Source organism: Tauraco erythrolophus, chromosome 14, assembly GCF_009769465.1.
Source record: "Tauraco erythrolophus isolate bTauEry1 chromosome 14, bTauEry1.pri, whole genome shotgun sequence".
NCBI classification, from domain to species: Eukaryota; Metazoa; Chordata; class Aves; order Musophagiformes; family Musophagidae; genus Tauraco; species Tauraco erythrolophus.
Window position 1 is genome coordinate 20,913,386 of NC_141478.1, and position 24,869 is coordinate 20,938,254.

Consider the following 24,869-nt stretch of genomic DNA (forward strand, 5'->3'; position numbering starts at 1 on the left):
CCTGTGCTCCCACCCTAGCCTCGTGCTCTTGTGCACACACATCTGCACTTGCACGCCTGCAGCCACATGCAGACGGTTTCCTCTCCGTGCCGGGCCTGAGAAATATTGATTTCTTTCCCCCCTGCAATATTTCGCTTGGCTGAGCAGATTTAGAATTGAAGAGTCAGACTCTGCCTAGAGACCAGAACCATATTTAATTCCACGGTTTAAGAAGCCCTGGAGCAGGTTATTCTTATTTTAAACTACCAGTGCATTTAAAAGCAAGTGACATTTCGGGGGGATGGGATGGGAGATGGCTGGTGCCCTCTGCCTCGGTCCAGCCAGCACTGGGAAGAGTTCTGCAGCTCCACTGCTGCTGCGCCACGTCCCCACGGCCCCATCAGCTGCTCTGCCCGCGCCAATGAGAGGCGAGGGGTGGTGGCGAGCTCACCATCAAAGCTCAGGAGACCTGTTTCCATGTCTTTCTAACCGAGGAGAAACGAGAGAAAAGAGAGGAGAAACGGAAGGTGTGAAAGCCTCTGATGGAAATTGCTCGGTGCATTGAGGTTTCACGATTCATATTGTCTGCTCCCGCAGCCAGGCCCTGCTCACGGAGCAGAGTCCTCGGTAACGAGCAATTTGCAGATATTGAACAAAGACACAGTGCCTTGCCCAGAGGATGGTCCCTGATGCCGGCGCGTGATCACGGAGCTGTGCTGCTGGAGGGCAGAGCTGCTCATGTCCACCTCCCTGACACACACCACCCCCTCCAGCCTGCTTTGGGTCAGGGCAGCCACTGCTCTCCGCAGCCCAGCTGCCACAGCTCTCCGCCACGCAGCCTCAGCCCCCATTTCCGAAGGAGATACAACAGACTCAAAAGAGAAGAGGGGAGAAAAACGCAATAGTAAAGGCTCACCCAAAACACCTGTGAGCCTATGCCAGGTCCAAGCAGCTGTGCACAGACCAGGCTTGGCACACACTGCCCGCTCCATGCCACACAGAGCATCTCTGCTACCCAGCAGTGGCAGAGGAAAGTCAAATGTCCAAGGGGACAGGGTGTCCAGGCAAGACGAGCCCTGCCAAGGAATGGGTGAAGGTATATGCTGGAGAAGAGGAAAAGAAACATGAGTTCCCACATCACATCTCCAAGGACTCACAGCACAGCCCGGCTCCACAGCCATCGCCCTGCCTGGCTAAGGCAGTCTGCTCAGCGGGATGAGCACGCAAACTGCCCACCCTGTGCCGCAGGCACTGTCTCCAGGTCCCTGCCACTTCCAGCCACGCAGCCATCCCCAGCAGCCCTGCAACATGCCCATGGAGCGACAGGCACATAGAGATGCTCTTTACAGCCTCTAAATAATGAAGATGAAGATACCAGGTGCCAGACACCTCAAGGGCACTCTGGTACGTGTGTGCCCATGTGTGCACACATATCTACTGAACAGAAAGATCAGCAACATGACTGAGTGCCACTTCCAGGATCCCCGAGGGGCCAGAGCCATGCCTGCTCCTGCAGTGGGCTCAGCTGGGCTGCAGCGAGCACCTGGGGGGCTGCTCCTTCTCTCCCTGAGACAGAGGCACCAGAGAGCCGCTCCTCCTGCTGGGAGACAAGCCTGGCAGGGTTGAGGTTCACAGCCTGAGAGCTGCAGGGCCCACAAGGAGCTACAATTCAGTGGGAGAGATGATTCACAGCAGGGCGAGCTGCGGGCTCCCAGGGGCTGGGGGTGAAGGCAGCCCCCGGGGCTGCGGTAGGGGCTCGGGACAGCTGTGGTACGGAGAGATGGAGCACCTACCACAGCAGCCCGCGCATTAGCTCGCTGTGGTCTGCTATGACACAGAACATTGTTAGCTGCGGCGTGGTGTTTTGACTGAAGCAGACAAGCAGGAGAATGAAAATGGATCCTTTTATATAAGCTCCCGCAAATGCTGTAACAGCTCTTGACATCCTTCCCCAGCTCCGCTCCTCGCTGGTGCTCGTGCGCACGGGGTGGGGAGGTGAGCCAGGGTTGCACCGGGCAGAGGGAAGGGGAGGCTGCAAACTGCTCCTGGCCTTGGAAGCATCCGTTGGGCAGCAGGGTGGCACCCCAGGGGGGGACAGGCAGAGCATGCCCTGCTCGGGAGCATGCTGAGCAGCCTGATGGGACAGTTTGGACCTGGTGCTAGGCAGGCCAGCAACTGGGACTGCAGGGTATGGATGACACAGGGCATCCCTATGCTAAGGGGCAAAGCTGGAGGCAGGTACAGCTCAAACTCGAGCTTATTCATCTGGACAATCCCAGGCAGGGGCATCTCCAGCAAGACTTAGTGACTTCAGCCCAGAACAGGGCCAGGGCTGCCACGAGTGCAGGCCCAGGAAGGTCACGTATGGGGGTTTGTGTAGGGACCCACCACGCCTGGGGAAAGGTCTGAGTGAAGAGGAGACAGCCGAGACACAGAGCAGGAGGAATGAAAGAGCACAATTAGCTGTGGTAAAAGCCAAGGCTGGGAAAGCACATTACTGTTAGCGCAATTATTATTGCAATTATTTTTTCCATATTTTTGACAATTCACTAAGAATTAGCTTAACAGAAGAAAATGTCTTCTGTTAAATGCTAGTGAATCTAAAACGTGGAGAAGCACAGAGTTTCACTTTACATCTGGACATTTCTAAGAATTTAGCCATTAAAGATAAAAGTTGAGGAACTTTACAGACGATTTTCTTTCTAAAGGAAAACAGCAACCACTTCACAGAGAGAACAGCAGAATAAAACCCTGGGACGTTTTTTTTGTTGTTTTCCTGCCCCAAACAAGAAATTCAGCAAAACAGAGCCATGTCTGCAAACTTCCAGTGCTGCTGAAGATGCACTTTTCTCAACAACCACCATCAGAACAAGAACAAGCAGCAGCTTCTGCAATACCGTGTCTTGATCTGCTGAGACCAGCCGGTGTCACCAGAGCTACCGAAAGCTTCAGCACATGGGTGCAGCCAGGTCATCCCTCCTTCCCCCATTCTCCCAGAACCAGCACTGAAACAACTTTAAAGAACAAAGAATATACGAGGACAAAGTCAGAATGAATCAAAAAAGGGATATGAAAATAACAAAAATGCATTGCAATTAGCTAAACTGTTAAACGAATAAAAAGGTATTAAAGTTGCCTGAATGTCAAGTTGACACGGTATTTTTATGTTCAGGAAAGGAAATGAGTCCCCTGAGTCAATCTCCCTGTGCCAGAGCTGGGCATTAAAGGCTTTCTTGGTGGATGTCACTGGCTGAGGTCCCTTTGATCTGGGTTGCTGGATGCAGCACGCATCTCCAGGCCAACACCGCCCTGCTGCCCTCCTCCCGCGTCCTCACCACAGGGATGGCACACAGAGCTGGTAGCACCAGCAGGGCTGTCCAATACACACTTTTGGATGCACTGGAAGGGGAGAGTTGAGCAATTGCCTGTCTCCCATCATTATCCAAATGCCACCAGTGGACCTTTTTATCAGGGTGCCTTTGCATCTCCAGCTTGCCACCTCTCCAAGGGGGACGAAACAGTGGGGCTGCTGTATCCACTGCACATCTCCACCTCTCCAACAGGCACCAGCAACAATTTCCCATCTCCAAGAAAAGCAGCTTTGTTTAGCAGCGTGTTAGCTGCCAGCAAAGGCTCTTCCCTCAGCATCTCCTTTCTTTTAGGGAGCGGAGGGAGATGCTCCTTCCTGCAGTAAACACTGCCAGCCCCACACCCTGGCACGAGAGTGAGCACCTTGGTGGCTTCTCAGCAGGAGTGCCAAGAGGTGGCCCAGCTCCCTCGCTCCCCACACCTACAGAGCAAACATCCAGCTGCTCAGAAGCACCAGGCAGGCTCATGACAGTATTTCATACCTGCAAGGTCATTTATGGGAGATAACTACAGATAGACACATGCACATATGCATATATATGTGTATTTCTGGATTTCTGCTGTGCTTCATACATACAACACCCAGAAAGTTAACCAGTGAGATACCAACAAACCCATCAAACGAAGCAATTTGTGTCAGACAATTGCTCGAGCTGCCTCCGATGCTGCTGTCTCACCACTGACAATAAGAGGCTCTTAAGTGTCCTGAAATTGTACTGTGAGTTCCCCAGCGCTCTCACCCCCGCCTTCGCTCCTCTCCCTCGAGCTCCTTCCCATGTTTCTCCAGCAAAACACTCTTACGCAAATAAACATGCAGGGAGGCACAAAAGGCATTTTGTCTAGGATTTCAATACGACCACGTATTTCTCATTCAAACGTTCAGCTGCATCCTTCAGAGATCAAAAGCATTGCTCTGAAACGAGGCCAGGCACGAACACCCCAAGCCGATGGCCCAAACTTCCCTTTCATTCCTGTCCTGGCTGAGGGAGCGGACAGAGGAATCTGTCACCCCCACCACAGTGGCTCCCAGCTGTCACAGACCCAGGGCACCTACGCACACAGGTACAGCTCTGTCACATCGCCCGTCTCTCCACCTCCACACAAAGCCCTGCACAGCCACAGATTACAATAAAAGCCACCAAAACCTTTATGAATGATGTCTGTGCAACAGGCAGGTGACCTGGGTGCTGTGACATCTCCAGAGAGGTGCAAACTGGGGCTGGAGCGGGGTCAGGCCCAAGGAAGGGTCCCCGTGTCCTGCACCGGCACCCAGAGAGGCCACAGTTCACTGCGTGGGGAAGAAGGTGCAGCCATGCTGCTCTCCTAGTGCACAGCCCCCACTGACATGGCCAATGCCAGAGCATCACTTGCACCCACTGCCACTTTCACGCTGCAGAGATGTACAGAGAGGGAAGGATGCACAGACACAGCACACCCTGCCAACCCCAAAACATGTCCACGAGCCTTCCCTGCACCCCTGCCTTCCAGCCAGGGACCATCTGCCAGCCTTAACTGCACCATGGGCTCAGGTTTGTTAACAGAGACCAGCTCCCCTGCCCAGCAGCCTCTGCTGTTGAGCCTTTTAGCCCCCCCTCCATTCCAAACAGCCCTTTTACCCCATGGAGACCTACACGATGGGGCAACAGGGCTGAGCCCCAGCAGCTGCCCTGCTCCCTTCCCCACCTTGGTGAGGAAGGTGCTCGGCAGGAGTCATGGGGCTTGGCATGTTTACTGTATAATATATGAACTCATATCAGTTTTATAAGCCCCTCCCGGCTCAAATCACATTGTAATTCTGAACAGCCTTAAACTCATTTAAATCCTAATAAAAACACCGCCCTGCATTTGCATTCGCTGCTCGCTGGTCCCTGCGGCTGCTGTGACAGCGGTTCCCGTGGAATTGATAATGCTCGGGACGCTGCGTACCAGAAACCATCCCTCACGGGCGGGGTCAGGATGTGCACTTAATGGGACAATTAAAAAAATAGACGCAGGAAATGGATCTCCAGACTGATTCAGGATGATGCACAGAGCAATCGGGTGCCAAAGCTTTCACAGCAACATAGGAGAGCAGGGTACCGGTGCTGAAAGCTCAGTGTCCCACCTCCTCTGGGATCCCAGGGAAGGATCAGACCCAGGGAGGAGGCTCTGACAGAACAAGGCACCTGCAGACAGCACCACGAGGGGTTTTTAGAAGAGGACAGGGAATGACTAATGAAGCACCAGCAAATAACAAGCACCGTGGATGCTGCGGGGAGTTTGTGCATGACTGGCACAGGCGCCCTGGGGGAGGACAGGGACAGACGCAAGCACTTGCCCTGGTTTCCCACGACGCCTGATGCGCCGGTGACAAGGGGGAGCTGCTGTTGCAGCTTGGAGGCACGTCACGCCACGGGGAAGGCGCTGTGACTGCATCTCACAGCACGTCCTCTGCCCCCGATGGGGGGGCCACCTCAATGAAGCACTAGGTCTTCCCTTCCGAATACAGGCAAGTGGGATTTGCTCTGGCTGTGCTGGAGGAGACGGAGAGGGGCTGGGTGACAGGGACCCCGAGAGCCCCAGCTCCTGTCAATAAGCCCATACGACTGCCACCTCACCCTGGGCACAGGAGCGACCCAGGCCCTGGCTGTGCCCAAGATCCTCTCTCAACTCCCCAGCTCTCCTGCTCCACTGCTCCCAACAGCATACATACACCCCCCCTCTGCAGCCTCTTTGCTCCATGTCCAGCTCTGCTCCATCCCCAGCTCTCCACCCCACTCGCCCTCCTCGGCGCTTGCCCAGAACTTTATGCCCATCTGTTCTTGGTGAGGACATTAATAAGCTCCCCTAAAACAGTAAGATTATAAGCTATACCCTTGCAGCAAGAGAAATACTAATTATTACTGAGATAAATGGGAATATCAATGATGAAAGTCAATATTATTGCCTTCTTTGTTCCTGTTTGTTTTATTTGTAGATGAAAAGACCACTCAGCCCGTCTCCCCAGGATGTGGCTGGGAGCTGGAACAGCTCCTCTTGGCAGGCTCGTCCAGAGCTGTGCTCTGATAAGAAATCATACTGCACACACACTTGCAAAGGGCTCTCTAAATCAGTAGCTCTCAAAAGCAGGCATTGTCTTTGATTGATTCATAAAACTGGAGCTGCCTCCATTCCCCACTCCAGTACCAGGCGAGGGAGGATTTCGGGGAGGGGGAAGGTGTAATGTGGGTGGAAGTGATTAATTGTGGAACACAGCACCGGGAACACTCCACAGCTTGGCTGGGTTTGATGCTCGCACCTTCAAACTCCTCACCCAGCAGTTTAGCCACCAAGATGGGAACCGAGAGCCCCTCCCAGGCTCTGACACCGACTCTCAAGCTGACCTTGGGCAAGTCCCCCAGCACTGCTGTGGCCAGGCAAGCGCTTACAACAGCAACATTGCCTTATTCAGCAAGTCTGCTCCCTCCACATGTTCTGAGTCAGAGCTGCTGATTTCGGTGACAGGAGACCTGTTTTTTTAAGCCCTATTAGCCTCGCAGAGCTAACGCAGCTAAGAGCAAGTGAATGGGATGCTAATTTTGGATCACACCTAAGAGCATGAAAGAGAGCACTTCCCAGTGCAGCCCCCCTCCCCACAGGCAGGCGGGTGTGCTCCCTACAGCCATGACCCACTGCTGTCCCCACCTACATCTGCAGGAGGTAGGACACAGCAAGGAGAGAGCTGTGCCATCAGGGTGGGTGGGATGTACCCTGGTACACAGCTCACCCACCCAGAGAAAGGACACACTTCTCTAATACGCTCCAACACATCACTAAATTGCCTCCATTCCCACCCGAGTCCCCAGTTCAATCCCAGCAAGCATTCACAGGAACAAACCAACCCGCTGACCCCCAACTCACCCATCTTCAAGTATCAATACAGCAATTGCATCCCTCTAATGAATGGAAACCAGCCCAGCCCCTCTCCAGGCTAACGAGGACAAACACTCCTGCCTCTCTCCAAATGCAATGAGACCAGGAGAACTGGAAGTCTTGCAGGAATAATTATGCCAGTTTTTAAAAAGAAACCAGCCTGTCCTGAATATTTAATGGAAGGTAGGGTTTTTTTAAAGCTTTTTTAAAACCCCTTTCCCCCCCCCCTCCTCGCTTTGTGTGCGTCAGGGTGCAATTAAGCAGAAAGTATCAGCACATAAACCCCAAGAAACAAACTGCCATGCACACCCAGCTCCTGCTCGCACTCGCTCCCGCTTCTTCCCTGCATTTAACATTAATGTGACATCCCAAGCTGTGTGTGCACAATACTATCTCCCACCTCGAGACAGGGAAGGGTTGTTTGACTGCTAGAAAACCTCAAGTGCCTCCCAGCCTTGCTACCACGGCGCCCAGACTCCTGCCACAAGCAGTCCCCGATGGTCCCTGCCAGGGCTCACAGGCACTCCAAAGCCATAAGCATCACACACCCCGCATGAAATCCCGACACCGCAAAGCTCTCCGGAGCCACTGGACTGTGGTGGTGGCATCCAGGTTTACACCAAGGGCCAACAGCTGCATGCGTGGTGCCATCGCTGGGCTGCGCAGCCTGGCTCCCTGCCTAGCTTCTTAGCATTTTTACACAATTCATACTTATTTTTGCAAATGTACTTAAAAATTTAACAATAGCAAAAATCTCCATGTTAATGGCTTTGTCAGTTCTCAGAGTGAGATGCTTGGAGAGAAATTTGGTTTAATCTATAGAGCTGAGTGGGAGTAAGGTCAAGTGTGGAAAAGAAATACAGGGCTTTTCTTGATCCTGCTAGAGTACAGGGGCAGACCTTCCCAAACAGGCTACAGACGCCTCTGCCTCTGTTGCACCCCCCTCTCCAGCCTTGTTCTCTCCCAGCTCTTTCCAGCCACCCCATTTAATCACGGCTTTTGGACCAGCTGAAGACAAGAACATCCCTGGTGTCCCCACCATTCCATGCAACTTCCTTGGGGACAGCCCCAACACTGCTGCCACTGCTACATGAGAACCCCCACTTCTGCGGGCATCAGCTGGTCCCCTTTGGGGACAGCGTGGAGTGGCAGGGGGTCCTGGGCAGGGTCTTCTGCTGCACAGGCAGCCAGGCTCTGTTGCATTGATTTTCCTCGGATTGTTCAGCAAAATGAAGTTATCAGGGGAGGTAATGTTTTCCACCTGACAACTTATATCACTCCTTCTCAACCAAGCACTGACCTGCACAGTGCAGCACACTCCCAGCATAGACACCTTCTGGTAAACAAGCTGCCATCCCTTTCCTCCCCTCTCCAGCTCCAGCCATGTCAGGTGCTCTCAACCCAGCCCCTTCCCCTCTCTCATTCTTCCTGCTCCCCCAAGTTCCCTGTATCCTCCTCCCCACTCCTGGCCACCTTCACCAGGGGTTTCTGGCCCATTGAAGCACGAGATGGGGAGCCTGGGCTGCCCCTGTTTGCATTTATATGCTTTTGACATAACCCCAATGCTGAAAACTTGCTTTTAAATAGCAAAAATCCAAGACACTCCTGGGACACAGGGGCTTAGTGGAAAGCTTGACCTATTGCAAAGGCTGTGACTGTGTCACCAGAGCTAGCAACAGCAGAGAGGAGAGGAAAGATTTTTTTGGGAGCATTTACAGCACACACAGAAAGGGAAACATCCCTCAGAAACCACATCAGTTCGAAGATTTGCTCAGTTTAAACACCAAAAATTCCTGCATTAAAAATCCACTCAGGTTCAGCCCTGCCTCAGAACTAAATAAAACCCCTAACCACACCATCCAGCCCCGAGGGTCACGGTCTCCTTGGGCAGAGGGCTTACGCATCCGCTCAAGGCTCAGGCTGAGGTGACCCCTCCCAGTACTGGGTCCTGCTTCACTCCAGGCTTTTGGGCAGGGTGAGGGGCTGTACACTGACTCTGGGGTGTTCAGGACCCAAGATGCAGCTGCTGCCCATCATTACACTTTGCAGCACCTGGTTGCCCTGGTCTGGCACTAGTTAGCAGAGAGACAAGGCTGATAAACAGACTACACTCTCCATTATCACAAATTTTCTAGGAAATAACTTTCTTTTCCTTTTCTCAAAGGAAAAATGAAACCACCTTGTTTTCTAAATACTGTTCTTAAGAAAAAAATATCTTCAACTTTTGCAAATGACACTCTGGAAGAAAACATCCAAATCTAAACCAAAATTAGATGGCTCTCAGTGCTCATTTTTTCAGGGAGGACTTCAACCAGCACAACCATTTCCCAGCGGAATTTTGTTTTGATAGAAGATCACTAAGAATAAATGTGTTTCAGGGCTTGCTGCTGAGAAGGTGTTTTGACAGAAAACTGCTATTTTCCAAGGTCCTTCCACTGGCTCTGTCAGCCCTGACACCGTGGGAACTCCTCCGACCAAGCATCCTTCGCACACCGCTCTCCCCAGGGCCCAGCCTGCAAGGAGCGCCCGCGGGAGCAGAGATGAACGGGTGCCTGGGTTCATTCCTGCTTTTCATAAAATGGGAAACGACAAGAAGCTGGAAATACCTCTCCGACGGCCCCTCTCACGCAGGAACATGAAAGGCGAGGTGCAGACACAGGTCCCTTTTTTGCATGCATCATGTTGAGCCTATGCAGCCTGCTCTTCGTTTTGAGCAAAGAACAGGATGTAAAGGGGAAATTATATATGTGTGAGCATGAAAGCCAGTTCTGCCTCATTGTTTTCCCTTTTCTCTGAACCTGGTGCAGGATGCTGCCTCCCAGGCAGTCCCAGGGGAGCTGCCACGCTCTGCCCCAAGCAGAGGTGTCCCTCCCAGCAGCACTGCTCCTGCAGGGCAGAGACCACAGCACACCCGCTGTCTCATACCACCTTGGACAACATCTTATTTGAACAATTCCCCTCCCCAGCTCTGGCACATAAAAGATGCTTGAATCATCCTAATTTATTTTTTTTTTCATTAGAAAACTGAATTCTGTTCTTCATGGAGAGATCCCTTTGTTCTCTCCCGGGGACTGACATCCTGGGAAATTGCCTCAGCCCAGTCAGCTCTGATGTTTGCTGTCTCACACGCTGCCTGCATCAGACTGACAGTTCACAGATTTCAGCTGAGGATCTGTATGTACAGTACAAGCTGAAAGCTGCTCCCCTCTTTTAACTGTCCCAGCGAGAGCGCTGGAAGGAGGCTGAGTCGGCAGAGCACTCGGCACCGTGCAATGGTAATAGAGACATCTCAGAAAACACTACCTTTTGAGCACCCTCTCGCCTGCCCTCTCCTGGAAGATGGAACTATTTCTGCCCAGCATCCCCCAGTGTTTGGCTCTCCACGCTGGGTCACTCCATTCGGGCAACATTTGCCCCTCACCGATGCGATACAAGTTGGAGCAAACCCACCTGCTTAAGCAGAGCCACACAGCCCCACGACGAAGCCTTCAGTCCTCACCAGTGCCACTGTCCAAATATTCATTTCAGGTGCCTCCACCCTCCTGCACAGGCACCACGGATTGAACATTTCCCACCTGTTCCAGATACACAGGCAGCACCTGCCCCAGATCCTGGTTGAAAGCTGCACAGCCTTACACCCCAGGAGGGCTGAGCAGCAACCCCAAACTACAGGGAAAAGGCATTTCTACCACCTTATAGCAGCAGAAACCAGTCCAGTCCTGGACTCAGCACGACTGAGACATGAGAGTGTCATATGCTCAGCAAACAACAGTGCCCGAGCTCGTGTGCCACCTACCCAGGTCAGATGAAGGCAGGATGCTGGGGGATCAGATGCCAGGGGCGTGCTGGGCTCCGGCCTCTCCTCTGCTTTCCACTCATGCACTGTGGGCGAAACAATATCACAATTAGGGCTTGAAACCTGGCATTTGAGAGGCAAGCAGGAGAGAAATTAAAAAGCTGTGAATGCTCTTCCCCTCTCCCTCCCAAAAGCAGAGCTCAGCTGAGCTTAATCTTCATTCGAGCTGATATTTAAAAGCTATAAATCAGGCTGCAACAGACAGAAAAACACAACTACCAAAATTTAGTGGACCCACTGCTGAAAGGACCAAAATGAACTGCTTAATAGAAGCCATTTTCCCATGGAAATAGAGCAGGCCTGTACTTAGCAGAGCATTGATCTGCTGACAGCTACCGGGACAGATTTGGGCCAGAGCACTTGGGAATCATTTGCAGTGATCTCTCAAGAAACACAGGCATGCAAAACCCGTCTGAAAAAACACTGCTGTAAAACAGTGCTGTAGCTGTCTGCAAGGCCAGAGAGCACTCACTGCCCAGTGTGGACTTGCACCACCCTCAGTAAACCTCCTCAGGGCAGCTCAGACCCAGGTCTTGCTCCTGGCTGCACCCCTGTACCCCAGCCTTGGTGGCTCCAGGTTGTGCAGAGCAATAAAACGCTTCACACAGGGCAGGAATTGCAAAACACCAGAGCTGCAACAGGGTCTCACAGCTCAGGATGTCAGAGATGTGGCACGAGGCTCTGGCTGGAGGACACCGCATCCCACAGACCCGGAGTGTTTAGGGGTCCTCCCATAGATGTACTGGGATTTGGAGATGCTGTTACAGCCAAGGACAGCCCAAAATACCGCCCAGAGTAAAGCACCATCACACTTCCCTGGGGACCACAGGTCAGACCCCGCCAGATGCCAGGAGCAGGAGTCCAACCAAGAAGAGCACAAGGCAGTGGCCCTGTCCCACCCTGCCCTCCCACAGCCTCACCCTGTGCCTCCATCCTGGCAAGTAGGGGATGCTCCCCAAACTCTCGCTGGGCAAGCTGACCCCCTCTGCCTGCCCCATGCATGGGAGGCAGCCCAACCTGCTCAGGCTGCCAGCACTAGAGTGCCCAAACCAGCCATGTCCCAGGCTCACCTCCCCGCTCCTGCCACATGTGGAAAGAGGAGTGTCCCATATTCACCTTTTTCCTGCCAGAAACCATTTTCCCATCATAATTTTCACTGTTTCAGGGGATGAGGTCAAGGCAGGGTAATTTTTTTTTAATGAGTAGCTCCACGAGTACAGGGGCAGAGAGGAGCCTCAGCAGACATGTGTGCTGCTCCAGCCCCTCTGCAGGACTCTGCCTGCCCTTCACAGCACTGGGACACAGCACTGGGCCAGCCAGGAGCCTCTCACCTGCCCACTAGCTTTTCCGAAGCAGTTATCATGTGAGATAACCCAACGAAAGCAAAACCATCTCATTTCCAGAGGTGTTGAGTGCCCTTGGCACTTACTGGCTCCAAACCCAGGTGCTCACTGTCTCCAGCCCTTGGCTAATTCTCACCATCACACGGTCCCCACAACAGCAGTGGAGAAACAGAAGACTTGGAAGACACGTGGGGCAGAGAAGGCAGAGGCAAGGGGGGATGCAGCACTTTCTCTCCTGCCCAGCCACCCAAGCTAGCCCTCTTATGGCACGTAGCTCCTGCACAGACTGGATCCATAATACCAATTAATGGTTCATTGTTTGTTGTGGGGTTTTTTAACTCCTTTACATTCTTGCCTACACCTCCTTAAGAACTCATATACTTAGCAGATCTTACAATGCTGCCAAAATAAACTTTCCATGTAAAAACTACAAGCAAAACAATGCCTCTGCTTTAGGGGAACACAACCTGCCCAACCACGCTTCAAAGGACATCTGAGGTCCTAACATCGCTCGAGAGCCTGCAGAAAGCATTGAAAAATGGGAAACAACTTATTTGTTTTATTTACTTATTTTTGCTTTCACACATAACTTATCTTAAGATTAAAACCATGTTTAAGAACTGAATATATTTAAATGGATCAAAATCTGTTTAGCTAGGAAGGAAAACAACTCTCCCACCCCAACCTTCTCGTGGGCTGGGATCTGCTTTTCAATCTTCCACCCACAGCAAATGTTTCAAATCTCTTTTTAAGCTGAAAGGCTGCTGTTGGGGACCGACCAGGGAGAGGACCTGTGGTGGGGGGGTTGTTCCACCACTCTCCTCCTTCATTGCCCAAACACACCTTACCCAGAGAGAGTCCAGGACACCTGGGCAGAGGGGTCAACTAAGAGACAGGGGACAATAAAGGCATCTGCACTTGGGGACAGCATCCAAGGGGGAATAGAAAGAAAAAGAAGCCTTCCTTCCTCCTCCTTCTCCATCAGCAGCTTTCCACAAGGAGGATCAATGCAGCCCACTGTAACTGCACCGTTGTTCCATTTTTAATTAATGAAAGAAAAAACTAATCATTGAATTAAACTTCTCATTACTCCAGCTGAATACCCACTAAGTAAATTTAATTACTGTACGAATTGGGTTTCTCTCTGCCTGTTTCATTAACTACTGATAAAGACAAGGGGGGGAAAAAAGAGGGAGAGATGAAAACAGAGAAAGAGAATGGAAGATGGGAATAATAAATGCAAAAACAGAGGTAAATTATTCAGCAGGTTTCAGGGGCTTCCTTCCCCAGTAAGGGCCTGGGGAAAGACCCTCCCACTCCTCCCAGACTAGGCTGGAGGGATTCCCTGTGGGACAAACCCCCTTCCTCCAACCCAACTCCTGCCCAGGGATAACCACCATCTTCCATGCCCACGTCATGTGTGGGAACATACAGCCCTACCAGCTCTGCCTCCATGCATCTACCCCACATCCCAGGGGCTGCTCCCTGCTCCAAGCACCCAGCAGCTGAGCTGTGCACTGGCATGGGCACACCACAAGGACTCCTTGGCATGGAGGCCACAGGGATGAGGTCCCACCACCCTCCCCAGCACTGCCACTTGCACACCCTGGGTTCACAGCCACCTGCAAAACAGTGGACAGAGGCTTGGGCACAATCAGCTCCCCTCCAAATAAAGGCAGACACTGACTTCAGATCTGCAACAGCCCTTGACCCCTTCTGATCTCGCATAGCTCTGAACAGCCAAGTTCTGCCTCTGCAACAAAGGCAGCAACCCTGGAACGCTCCAGCAGGGAGCCAGCGCTGACAAAAGCATGGGAAGCACAGGAGAATGGATTATCAAACTCCTGCTGTCCCACCACATACCGAGACACCTGTCTGCTACTCTCTGTATTTTAAGCCTTTCTGCTGGGAGGCAGGGACACGCCAGCAGCGCACTCCTAGGAAATCGGCAGGGGATGCATTCCTGCAGCCCCCCTGCACTGCTGCACAGATTTTGTTCATGGCACGATTTGGGGTCTCTCCTACTCTCCCACTACGACTCAGCCCTCTGTTCCTCTTTCCTGACGAAGGGCACGAGCCATCGCAGGGCAGGCACAGCCCCACGCCACAAAGGTGTCTGGCAGCCCCTGCCAAGCACAGCAGTCTTCCTTTCCAGCTCATGCCTCCATGTCCAGCAGTTCTGTTAAGGTCACATTTGGGATAAACTGGGGTGGAGAGGGGGTAGTAAATGAAAAGTGTAGCCTCTTCCTCTGATTAGGTAGCTTCAGCTTTCAGCTGAGAGCACAGTGGAAGGGCTACGCAGGTGCTCACTGTGAAGGAATGTCAAGTGTGGTCAGACCATCTCCTTTTTGTCCTTAAGGGGCCAAGAGGAGCCCATGCAGTCCTCCTCTGCAGCCCTGTGGGAAGGGTCTTGTTCACCACAAGGCACTGTCCCTCTTCCTCACATTGGCAGCTTGTGGCCCTCACAGTGCCCAACTGCTGCTCTTCTGCAAACGGTGGTGCTGCTGGGAGATGGGGTTTCTCCCTCATTCCCATCACTTTGCTACATCTTCTTACCCCAAACCAAGCTGACGCGTTTGAACCCATCCCTTCACGCTTTGGCCACCCAAAATAGACACCCTCCTCCCTTCTCTCCCCAAGAGTCCTTTCCTGCTGTCCTCCCTCCCCAGCCCAGCAGGCTCCTTCCCCAGAGGGGTTTCTCCAGTGCAGGACAAGCCCAGCTGCCAGCACCTTCCAAGGCAGACTGGTAGGTCCCTTCAGTGTCACATCGATATCCCCCTAAACTGGACTTTCTCAAACCCTGTACAGGGAAAGCATTGAGGTAACAGGCACAGACACTGTGGGGAGCAAACGGGGCTGAGTGAGACCTGCCATGAACCTGTGGCACTCAGCTGCAGCCAGCACAGGTCTGGGCACTGGTGCCTGTGGCCACCACCACAGCCTCAGGGCTCCATCCCATTCCCAGGAGGACACCAGCTCCCAGGTGGGCTCAGCACAGCATGCTCTCCTCGCAGGCACAAGCTTTCTGCTGTAGCTAAAATTAGATCCCACAGTCTCTCCTGCCATCCCCGAAGTCATTGGTACAACATGTTCTGCCACCACAGGCTCTTCCCAAGCTCTCGCTCAAAAAAACCCAACGATGCGTAGTATGTGCCTTGCGGCTCCCACTCCCTCGCACACCCAAAGCAAATAACCCCGCAGGTTCTGCAGCCACCACCTCCCCATGCCCTCCTCCTGCCTGCCAGCTCTGCCCAAACTCCCTCAGGCTGCCCACCACCCCAGCAAATGGGTAACACCCATTCCTCCAGCTTCCAACCCCGACAGCAACATATCCTGAGGATTTGGGCTAGGAAAGTAGGGTGGGTGGGTGGGGGATTTGCTTGTTTTAGTAGCCAAATTGAGAAAAGAAAGTAATTCAGGTTGACTGAAATAATTATTTTTTTCTTCTTCACCAAATTTTAAAACCCCAGTAACAATCTGGGGCTGAATGAAACATTTTATTTGGTCTGAAGTGAAGCTCTCCTTTTGTTTGTAGGTGGCTCCCCCCTACCGAAAAAAAACCCTAGAAAAAATTCAAAATGAAATGTCATTTCCAAACAGATGGCTGAAAGGTTTCAAAATGAAAATGTCAAAATGAAACTTTTGAGTGTTTCACTTTTTTTTTTCCCCAGCCAAAACCACTTGCTAAGTACAACCTGAATCTGTGAGCTGTTTCTGTTGACTGAAACCTGAATTATTCGGTGCATAAGCTGCTCACGCAAAGCCTTTTCCACCGGCCCGCGTGGGCACCCCACGCCGTGCACCCTGCTGCAGCGGGGAGGGAAAGCCAACCCTGTGGCACGTCCTTCTCCAGAGAAGTGGCACGGGAAAGGAGAGCAAAAGCTCCGGGACTTACCGTGGCAGCAGACCTCTGCAGCTTCCTTCCAGGTGCTGGAGGGGCTTCCCGTGCAGCAGAGGGAGAGGGGGGTGCTGCAGCCCCGGGTGGGAAGGACAGGGTGGTCCTGCCTGTCTCATGGGACCCACGCAGAGCGGCAGGGCACTTCGCTCAGCCCTGGACACGCAGCCCTGCAAGACAGGAGGATGGGCAGAGTGTGAGAAGGTGCTGAAGGGAAAAAACATCCCATTTGGGCAGAAAAGGAGGGAGGTTTTGAGGCCAAGTACAGTTAAGGGATCAGGGCAAGATGGTGGCAGCTCTGGAGTGCTGGTGGGCTGGTGTCAGGGCTGTGCCCCAACTCTACTCTCCCCCATGCAGCAGTTTTTATCTCCTCTTGCCCCACTCTCGAGGTGCACCAACCCATCTGCGCACTGGCACACGGCTTTCCACGCCATTGGCAGCACAAGCAATAAGCAGGAGGACATCTGAAGTATCACACCAGCAGCACACCCAAGCTGAGGGACCTGCCCTGTTGGAGAGCACGTCCAGGAGGGGTTGCTCCCTCCCAGCCATGGCCATTGATCATTGCAACTAACCCGCACCACCACAGCATTGGCAGACAGACATCAGGGAAGGCTTTGCCCGTCTGACTTCTCTTGCTCAAGGAAGGATAATGTTCATCCCAGAGCTGGCCAAAATCAGACCCCAGGGATGAGCTCTAACCACCAGCTGGGAACCAGCTCAGGGCTGAGCAGATCATACCAACAGCAAACTCCATGATCTTTCCCATGCCCTGAGGCCACAGGAGGGTGGTCCTGGGTGCTAGTCCCAGCCACTGCCTTGTACCAGGACCACTCCAACCCTACACCCTGAGGCCTGTTCCCCAGCTGCATGTCCAGGTGACATTATGATGCCAGAGGGCAATAAGCTCATTGAACCACACACACACACAGGGCTCCCACTTTCAGCAAGCAGAAATCAGGTTTTGATTGTAAAGTTCACAGTCCAGGAGTTTTCAAGCATAAGAAAAGTCCAGCAGCTCCTAATTCTGCCTTGAATTCAGGGCTTCAACACACAGGAAGGGAATGGAGATATTTAAATTTGCTTTAAATTTGCTATTGCTCCCTGAAAAGCTGCAGGAGCCCCAGGGTGCACTGGCAGTGTGCAGCAGAGGGGCTAAACAGGCCAGGTCCGGGAGGGCATTCTCAAAAAACACCTCAAACCTTTAATCCAATCCAAAGTCACAATTGTAAAAACCAGGTTTACATTCCACAAGAAGCCAGGTAAGGAAATTACACGCCCCAAAATCCTATGAAAACAACAGCTGACACCTACACCCTAACCCCACAAGTCAGGGAGTTCGGGTTAGAAACTTTGGTTCATTTTCTTTTCCCTTTTGCCTGCGGCTCGGTTCAGAAGCATCACCCAAGCACACACCACAAAACGCTGAGGCTGGTGTCGGAAAACCTGTTTTTGCGAGATCACTAGCCCGATCGCTAGATGAAAGAGGATTAGATGAAGCTTAGACTAAGCATCTCAACAGTATCAAGCCGAAAGATGATGCTCAGCCGTTGCTACTGCTAAGGTAACACGGAGACAGATTTATCTGCTACGAGAGAAAAATCTCACTTCAGAGAGCCCTCCTCGGCACAGAGAGGGGTATTTGCCAGGTGCTCGGGAGGAGGCTGCGTGTCCGCAGGAGCAGGGCAGGAATCTGCCGGATGGAGTCACATGGAATAAGAGGCAGACTCACTCCAAACTCCAACCTCCTCCCAAGTTCAGGGGGTGGCAATCGGAAATTAAGCCCATCTGTTCCTAAAACATTGTGCTAGCGGAGAGGTGAGGAGGCTGCAAATCTGAGCTCTAAGGAAATCAAAAGCACCAGAGAGACGGAGCCAGCAGGCTGCCTGTCAGGGAAGGGATGCTGCCTCAGCCTCACTACTGCAATGAGTTTGGAGATCTCAGTCCAGACCTCAATTAAATCTCTGGAGCAATGGAGCTACACATGGATCCCCTACATTAGCCCACCCCAGTAGGGATGGGATAAGGCAGTCAAGGCTCCCAAACCTCATGGATGAGTTGCATGAGGTGCAGGTGAGGGAAGGGAAACTGAGGCAGGCAGCAGCACGAGGGGCTGGCAGTCAGATGGTGCTGTGCCAGCTCTGGAGCTATCACAGCCAAACTCATCCATGAGCCACGCAGCTGCAGCAATCCCAGCCCTGGCAAACGTGCCTTGTCACATGGAACGGTGTTTCAGAGGAGAGCATTAAGTGATCAGTCAGCATTAAAAAATGGCCAGTTTCGATGTGTTTAAAAGAAAACGTCTCCCTTTTTTCCTCCCTCTGAGCCCACTTTTCATTTTAAGAATTTTTTTTTTTACTCCCAATCCAAACAAACTCTGCTGTCAAGGCCAAACACTCACTTTGCATTTCTGCCACATTCATTCAAATAAATCATTCAGAACCAAACCAAATCTTCACATTTTCCCCTTCTCCCTTGAAGGAACGATGCTAAACCACCCAGCCAGCCTAAAAATCCATTTTTTTTTGCCTGGTTCCTGCTAAAAGCCAGGACAGCAGGGTGTTGGCTGGGAGCAGAGGTGTGGGAGGTAGCAGCCAGGTGGGATTTGGAAGTGCTGCCTACGAAGCACCTCTTGGTGCCAGGACATTCAAAAAAGGCAATTTTTACACAGCCTTTATCCCTGAGAGACGGAAATAATGAGGGAGCCGAATGGGATCAGGCATAGGGAGATAGAAGAAGATTTAGGAGTGGGTCCTAAGCACCACTACAGTTATCTAGGGCCAGGCCAGCAAAGGAGGGGAAGTGGCTACAAGGAGGCACATCAAGCATCAGGAACAGGGCAGAAGTACCTGGTCCCTCATGTTTGCAAGGAGTAAAATCTCAGATTTAGCAAAGCGTATTTATGAGTATTGAGGAAAAAAAGCCATGCCACAGGGAATAACAGGGCTTTCTTGTGGCTGGCAGCTGAATGGAATAAATCTATCCACTGGGCATAAATTGTTTAAGCAAAAAAAAAATCCTTCTCAACTTGAATATTTCGCAAGAAAAACAGCAACAAAAAAGGAAAGAAAACTCTGAACCCTTATCATTTCTCTCCTCAAGGTCAGAGCTGTTATTCTCTCCTGTGAAGGACCAAAAACACCTTTCACTAATAAGTTTAGCCAAAAGAAATGAAACATTTGGGAAGTGAGAGCAATGCTGCCTGGACTGCCCTGCCTGCCTGCATCAGGCTAAATCTCTCTATTTAACAGGGAGCTTTCTTTCAAAAGCAAGTTGTGGGGAGGCTTGGTGGTGGGGCAGAGGGGCAGTCTGGTCAAGCGAGGAAGAGTACAGTGCTTCAGTGACCAGCTCTGTGCCTGCTCAGGTGGGGATGGGGCAGGACCCCAGAGTCATGCAGGGAGCCCTGCTGCATCTTTGACCCCAGGGGCAGGATCCTGCTGCCATTCCTGGTTCGCACCTACCCTCATCCCAATCACAGAGGTACCAGCCCCTCCTGTCCTCTCCAGGAGCAGACCTGGTTGTGGCACAGAGCAGGGATGGGGCAGAGGCCCCCAGGGGTAAGGGAGCCATCAGGCACTGGGGCTACAGCAGTCAAGGAGAGCTGCCTTGTGTCAGAGCAAAGGATCTAGAGCCTCTTCAGTTATTATGCAGAGGCTGTGCTAAGGTTGCTGCTTTAGTGCTCTGCAGGCACTAAATTAAGGGGACATTTACAACCCACAATGCAGAGAAGCAGCTGCTAAAGGTGGCCACGGCGAGTGACTTCGCCTCCGGGTGAAAGGCTCCACAAAATCTCAGCCACAAGGGATCGAGATGGGAAGACAAGTCCTTCCTCCCACCTGCGGCCCTGCAGGGCAATGCCAGGACATCTCTGGGCACCTGGGGACCAGTAACCACCTGCTCTGCTCAGTGCCAGGCAGGGTCTGAGACCGGCCTCTTTGGAGGGGACACAAAGCCCACAGGATACTGAAGTTTGGTCCAACTAGCAGTCCTAGTGCGACAAACCACAACGCCGCCATGACAGCGCTCAGCTGGAGCAAACCCAAGGGATCTGCTAGCCAGAAATGAAGCTCCCCCAGACCAAGCCTTGCCCAGGCTCTGCACAGCACAGACCAGCAAGGCAGTTGTCCAGAGCAACAAGCAGTTCCCAGTGGCAAAACAAGCCCAGGTGCTTGCTTAGCCTTTTCCACCACCCTTGGTAGCCAAGCTGGCTGCAGCTGCCAAAAAGGGGCTCATACAGGGTAACAGCTCCTGTGGCTCCTCCTGGGAACAGCCAGCACTACTCCTTCCTCCCACACCAGCACCAAGCCCAGCTCACCAGGACTTTCCACCCAGCACTGCTGCTTCCTCTCCCTCCTTGCCCGGCAGGAACAGCCAACTTTAGCCCTGGCCAAAACCCAGCATGCCTGCATGGATGAGCCAGCCATGCCCTGCGCTTCCCCTCTTCCCCGATGCCATGGCAGTGCCCAGCTCATTTGCTGATGAGTGGCACCAGGACCTTTTCCTTGCAGGTCCAGGGACATACCATGCTGTGCTCAGCCATGCAGAGAAGAGGATGGCTCTTAGTGGGAGCTGGCATAGACCCACCCCAGCCCAAGGCACCAGGCCCAGACACAGTCACCTCCTGGAAGCAGCTGAGGAGAAGGGAAATTGGAGGAAGACAAGGCAAGGGTAGAGATGAGCTGACACACACGTGAGACAAGGAGAAAGGGATTAACTCAGCTCCAGCCAACACAAAGGCAGGAGGGTGAGCTGAGAGGGGATCTCAAGGTCGCAGTGTGCTGTGCTGACCAGCACACGCATTGGCTTTCGTCAATAATTCAGCGAGCTGGGTTGTGAGTGCGACTAAGGAGGGACTATTTCTCCCCAAGCAGAGGGAATGGAAGTGATGGGTGGGAGGGCAACCCTGCACAGGACCACTGTGCTGGAGGGTGCTGGGTGCCAGGGAGACCAACCCACGCATTCACTGGAAAGCACAAATGGCATCATGCTCACATCCCTGCAACTTGTAGATCCTTTTGAGAAAGTCAACTCAATGAATTAAGACCCAAACCCAGGGTGTGTTCTGCCTGGAGGAATTCACAGTCATTGTAACCACCTCCTGCAGCACAAGCTGTTTGCTTGGAGGTACCGTGTGTTAGAGAGGTTTGAACACTCAGGCACTGGGACCAGCCCAGGGCAGCATCCACGTTCCCTCACGCAGAGTGCTTCGCCCCACGCAGCCCCTGCCAGCGCAGGGTGCCAGCAGCACCGGCCAGCCTGGGTGCTCCAGGAGCATCCTTACTCAAAGGATTTTTCCAAATGCCCCAGCTAGGAACAGATGGTTGCTCCTCTGCAGCTTCAGAGAGACCTCCCCCACCTGCCAGCAGAGCCAAGACCCTGCAGCTCCCATGTCTTTGGGAACCACGTGCTTGAGTGAGCCCGGAATTGCTGCACTTGATAAAGGATTCAGCAGGGGACAACTTCTGGCTTCTGTTGCAGAGCAGGCCAGACCAGCAGGACATGAATTGTCTCCTTTGGCCTTTAAACGGGCAACAAGTGGAATTCAGAGGTCTTGAACTCCTCTGAAAGATCAGCCCTGAGCCTGGCAGGCTGCCCAGAGCAAGGGATCCCACCATCTCAACCCAAAGCCTGCGCAACAGGTCCCCAGGTGAGCATGTCACAGGGTGCACATCCGATGAGCCATGGGGAAGCCGAAGTCACAGCCAAGGCTGGTTACAGGAATAGAATTGGCTCAGACTGACCCAATGGAACTTTCCATCTCTTTGCAACCAGCCATCCATCCCACAGGCCAGCTGGCTGCCACGTTGGTGTACCTCCCATCCGTTTCAAGTGTCCTGATAACACCGATGCTTTGCAAGACAAGCTCAAGGAGGCTTGGGAGAGTTACTATCTAAAGCCAGGTGGCTGGACTTGACCCAAGTCTTAGGCAAGTGATTAAAATGACTGGCATTTTTTTGGAAAGAAAACTGCTGTGCTGTACCTGCCATCCATCTTCAGAAAACTATTAACTGCACAACCACAAAACTGGACACACCTGTAAGGCTACATGAGCACTTGCAGACTGATGAAGCTCATCCTCACCTGCAGCCTTGGGAGCAGCCATCCCTGCAGGCTCCAAAACCAGAGTTCTTTGACCAAGATGCTCCTCTTGAGCACTGTGTTACCACACCTGGACAACTCTCACTGCAGGATCAGGGATGGGATACCCAGAGCAATGGGAACAAGTGTTGACTTGCTGGTCTCTGTGCCCCATGACTTGGATGAATTACACCCCATGGATTATGCGATGAGTATCTTCTGGCTGGAAACCGATTGTGACAAAACTGCATTTGCTTAGGATCCAGATTCAGGTCCTATCCAGGCCCCTCTGCTTCTATGGACATGGTAACACCACTAACCAAAGGTATTGTTCCTTCCCTTTGACTACATATGCTGAAAATCAACTTTCTTTCCTTTCAGAGCAAAGGAAACTAAAGGCAACAATGTTTCCAGGCGAGCAGAGGACGGATGAGAGCAGCTACTGAATGGCATCAACCAGATCCCAGTCTCTCTCCAGGGCAGCTCCCAGTGCCAGCATCTCCCACATCCTCCCTGCCTCTTCATCATCCCTGTCAGCACTGTCCCCACGCAGGGACAAGGGCTACTTTCCCAGGCAGGAGGAACAAGGGATGCCACTCCCAGGCACACTGGAGTCTCAGGCCAGCTTTCCTGCACACCAGGGCAGGACACCTCGCTCTGAGTTCATTGCCACAATTCAAAACTCAGCTGCCAACCCATTACAGATTGAGTGAACACAGGGACAAGCCCTGCCTGTTTGATGAACAAGCACAGCCCCAACAGCCTGCACCCACTTGCTTCAGTTTGATCCCATTGCCCAAAGACTGGCAAAACTAAGAAAGGATTGACAGACTGGGGACATTGTGTGGCCTCAGGGTTATTTTGTATGTCCTTGCCCCTGGAGAGCACAATATCCAGGAACCTCCAGGGAATCGAGGGAGGTCATTCAGTTTTGTGTTCTGTACAAAACCAACCCATGCCAAACGCTCAGTTGGGGCACCAGCATGGAAACTGCCAAACTTGCTGCACTGAGAAGTTGAACCATGCTTAGACAGGGATCCCAAACAGGGTAAAATCTGCATTTAATACCTATTATCCTAACATCTCCCCATCTGTCCACTTCTCTCACATGCCTGTAACTGCAGTGTGCCAGGGCTGCCTGATATCAATGGCACTTTAATTTCATCATTCCCAACTTATTTAGAGCAATTAGGAGGCAATGAGCACACACTGGGGGCCAGAATGCACTTGAATAGCATCCAAGGGTTACCGCAGTATCACAGGAGACCTTCAGATGGAATTATCAGTCTGCAAAAAAACTTAAACAAAAAGGGAGGTGATCCCCAAAGGGAGGATGAGGTTCTTCTTGGTCCTACAGGTCCCTTTTTAATTTGAAATCAGCTGACAGAAATATAAAGAGATTATATCTCATTTAATTAGTGAAGAGACATCACCTCAGGTTGGAAGACAAGGATAGATGCTTTGCCTGGGCATCTGGCTGGAGAAATGATCAGGGGAGCAAGGCAGGGATTCCTGCGAGGTCGATTACCTAATCCCACTGCAGGCAAGCAAGTTTTACCAGTCACTTTTCTGGGAGGAGAGGTAAAACCCAGCAGTTTTGGAAACCCTAGCCAGAAAGGAAAAGCAAAAACTAAGCAGCTTCTCCCTAGTGATTTCTGCAGGATGGCAGGAACACTGCACGAAGCCAGTGCCACCAAGAAAGCCACCAAAAAAAGCCAGCCAGCCTGCAGCCTGGCTTCCCAACATCCCCATTTCATGCAAGGCAGGTGAGGTGCCAAAAGAGGGGACAGCTCCTCACTTCTGATTTAGCCACATGCCCACACTCCTCCCGCACAGGCTCTTTAAATGCCTGCCTGCGTGAGAAAAGCAACGGCCTATTTTTTTCTGAGCAGCTCAGTACAGCCTCCACCTCAGAGCACAGCGCGCACAGGTCTTATTTAGGATGCTTCAGACACATCCGGAGGGACTTCGGGAACAGTCTGTGGAACGAGAAGACTGAGTGGGCAACCTGAGTCACTTCATTGCTTACAGAAGTGTACACAGCATCTTCCATTTGAGCAAAACTCAGCACAGCTCCCGGTGACTCTGGGGACTGGAGGAAAGTGCATCTTCTCCAGCACACTCCACTGATGCAGAATAACTGCACACCACCTTTCTCATCCGGGCTTACCGAAAGAGGGATCATCCCCTGCAGCTATGATCCAAACCTCTGATCCTGGCAATTCCTCCACAGCACAGGAGGAGCCGAAAGCTGCTCTAATCTGCTCTGATGGGTGAGGGCTGTGGAGGAGATTAGCTTCCTTCCCAAGCAGGAGAAAGCAGAGTAAGACATGTGAGGGGAGAGGTGTGTGCACACGCGTGTGCGTGCCCTGAGGGGATGTGATTACAGCTGGCTGCAAAACTCGGCTCTGAACTCACTGCCAAAGAGCCTGATTCATGCAGACAAATCAACCCAGCA

General features: G+C 52.3%; 1 protein-coding gene across 1 annotated transcript in view; it reads right to left on the reverse strand.

Moving 5' to 3' along the window:
• Positions 1–24,869, reverse strand: part of LINGO1 (leucine rich repeat and Ig domain containing 1) — a 132,676-nt gene that overhangs the window by 53,086 nt on the left and 54,721 nt on the right. The window contains exon 3 of the mRNA XM_086620445.1: positions 11,036–11,121. Coding sequence (XP_086476571.1) covers positions 11,036–11,121 — 86 coding nt within the window. The remainder of the gene's footprint in view (positions 1–11,035; positions 11,122–24,869) is intronic.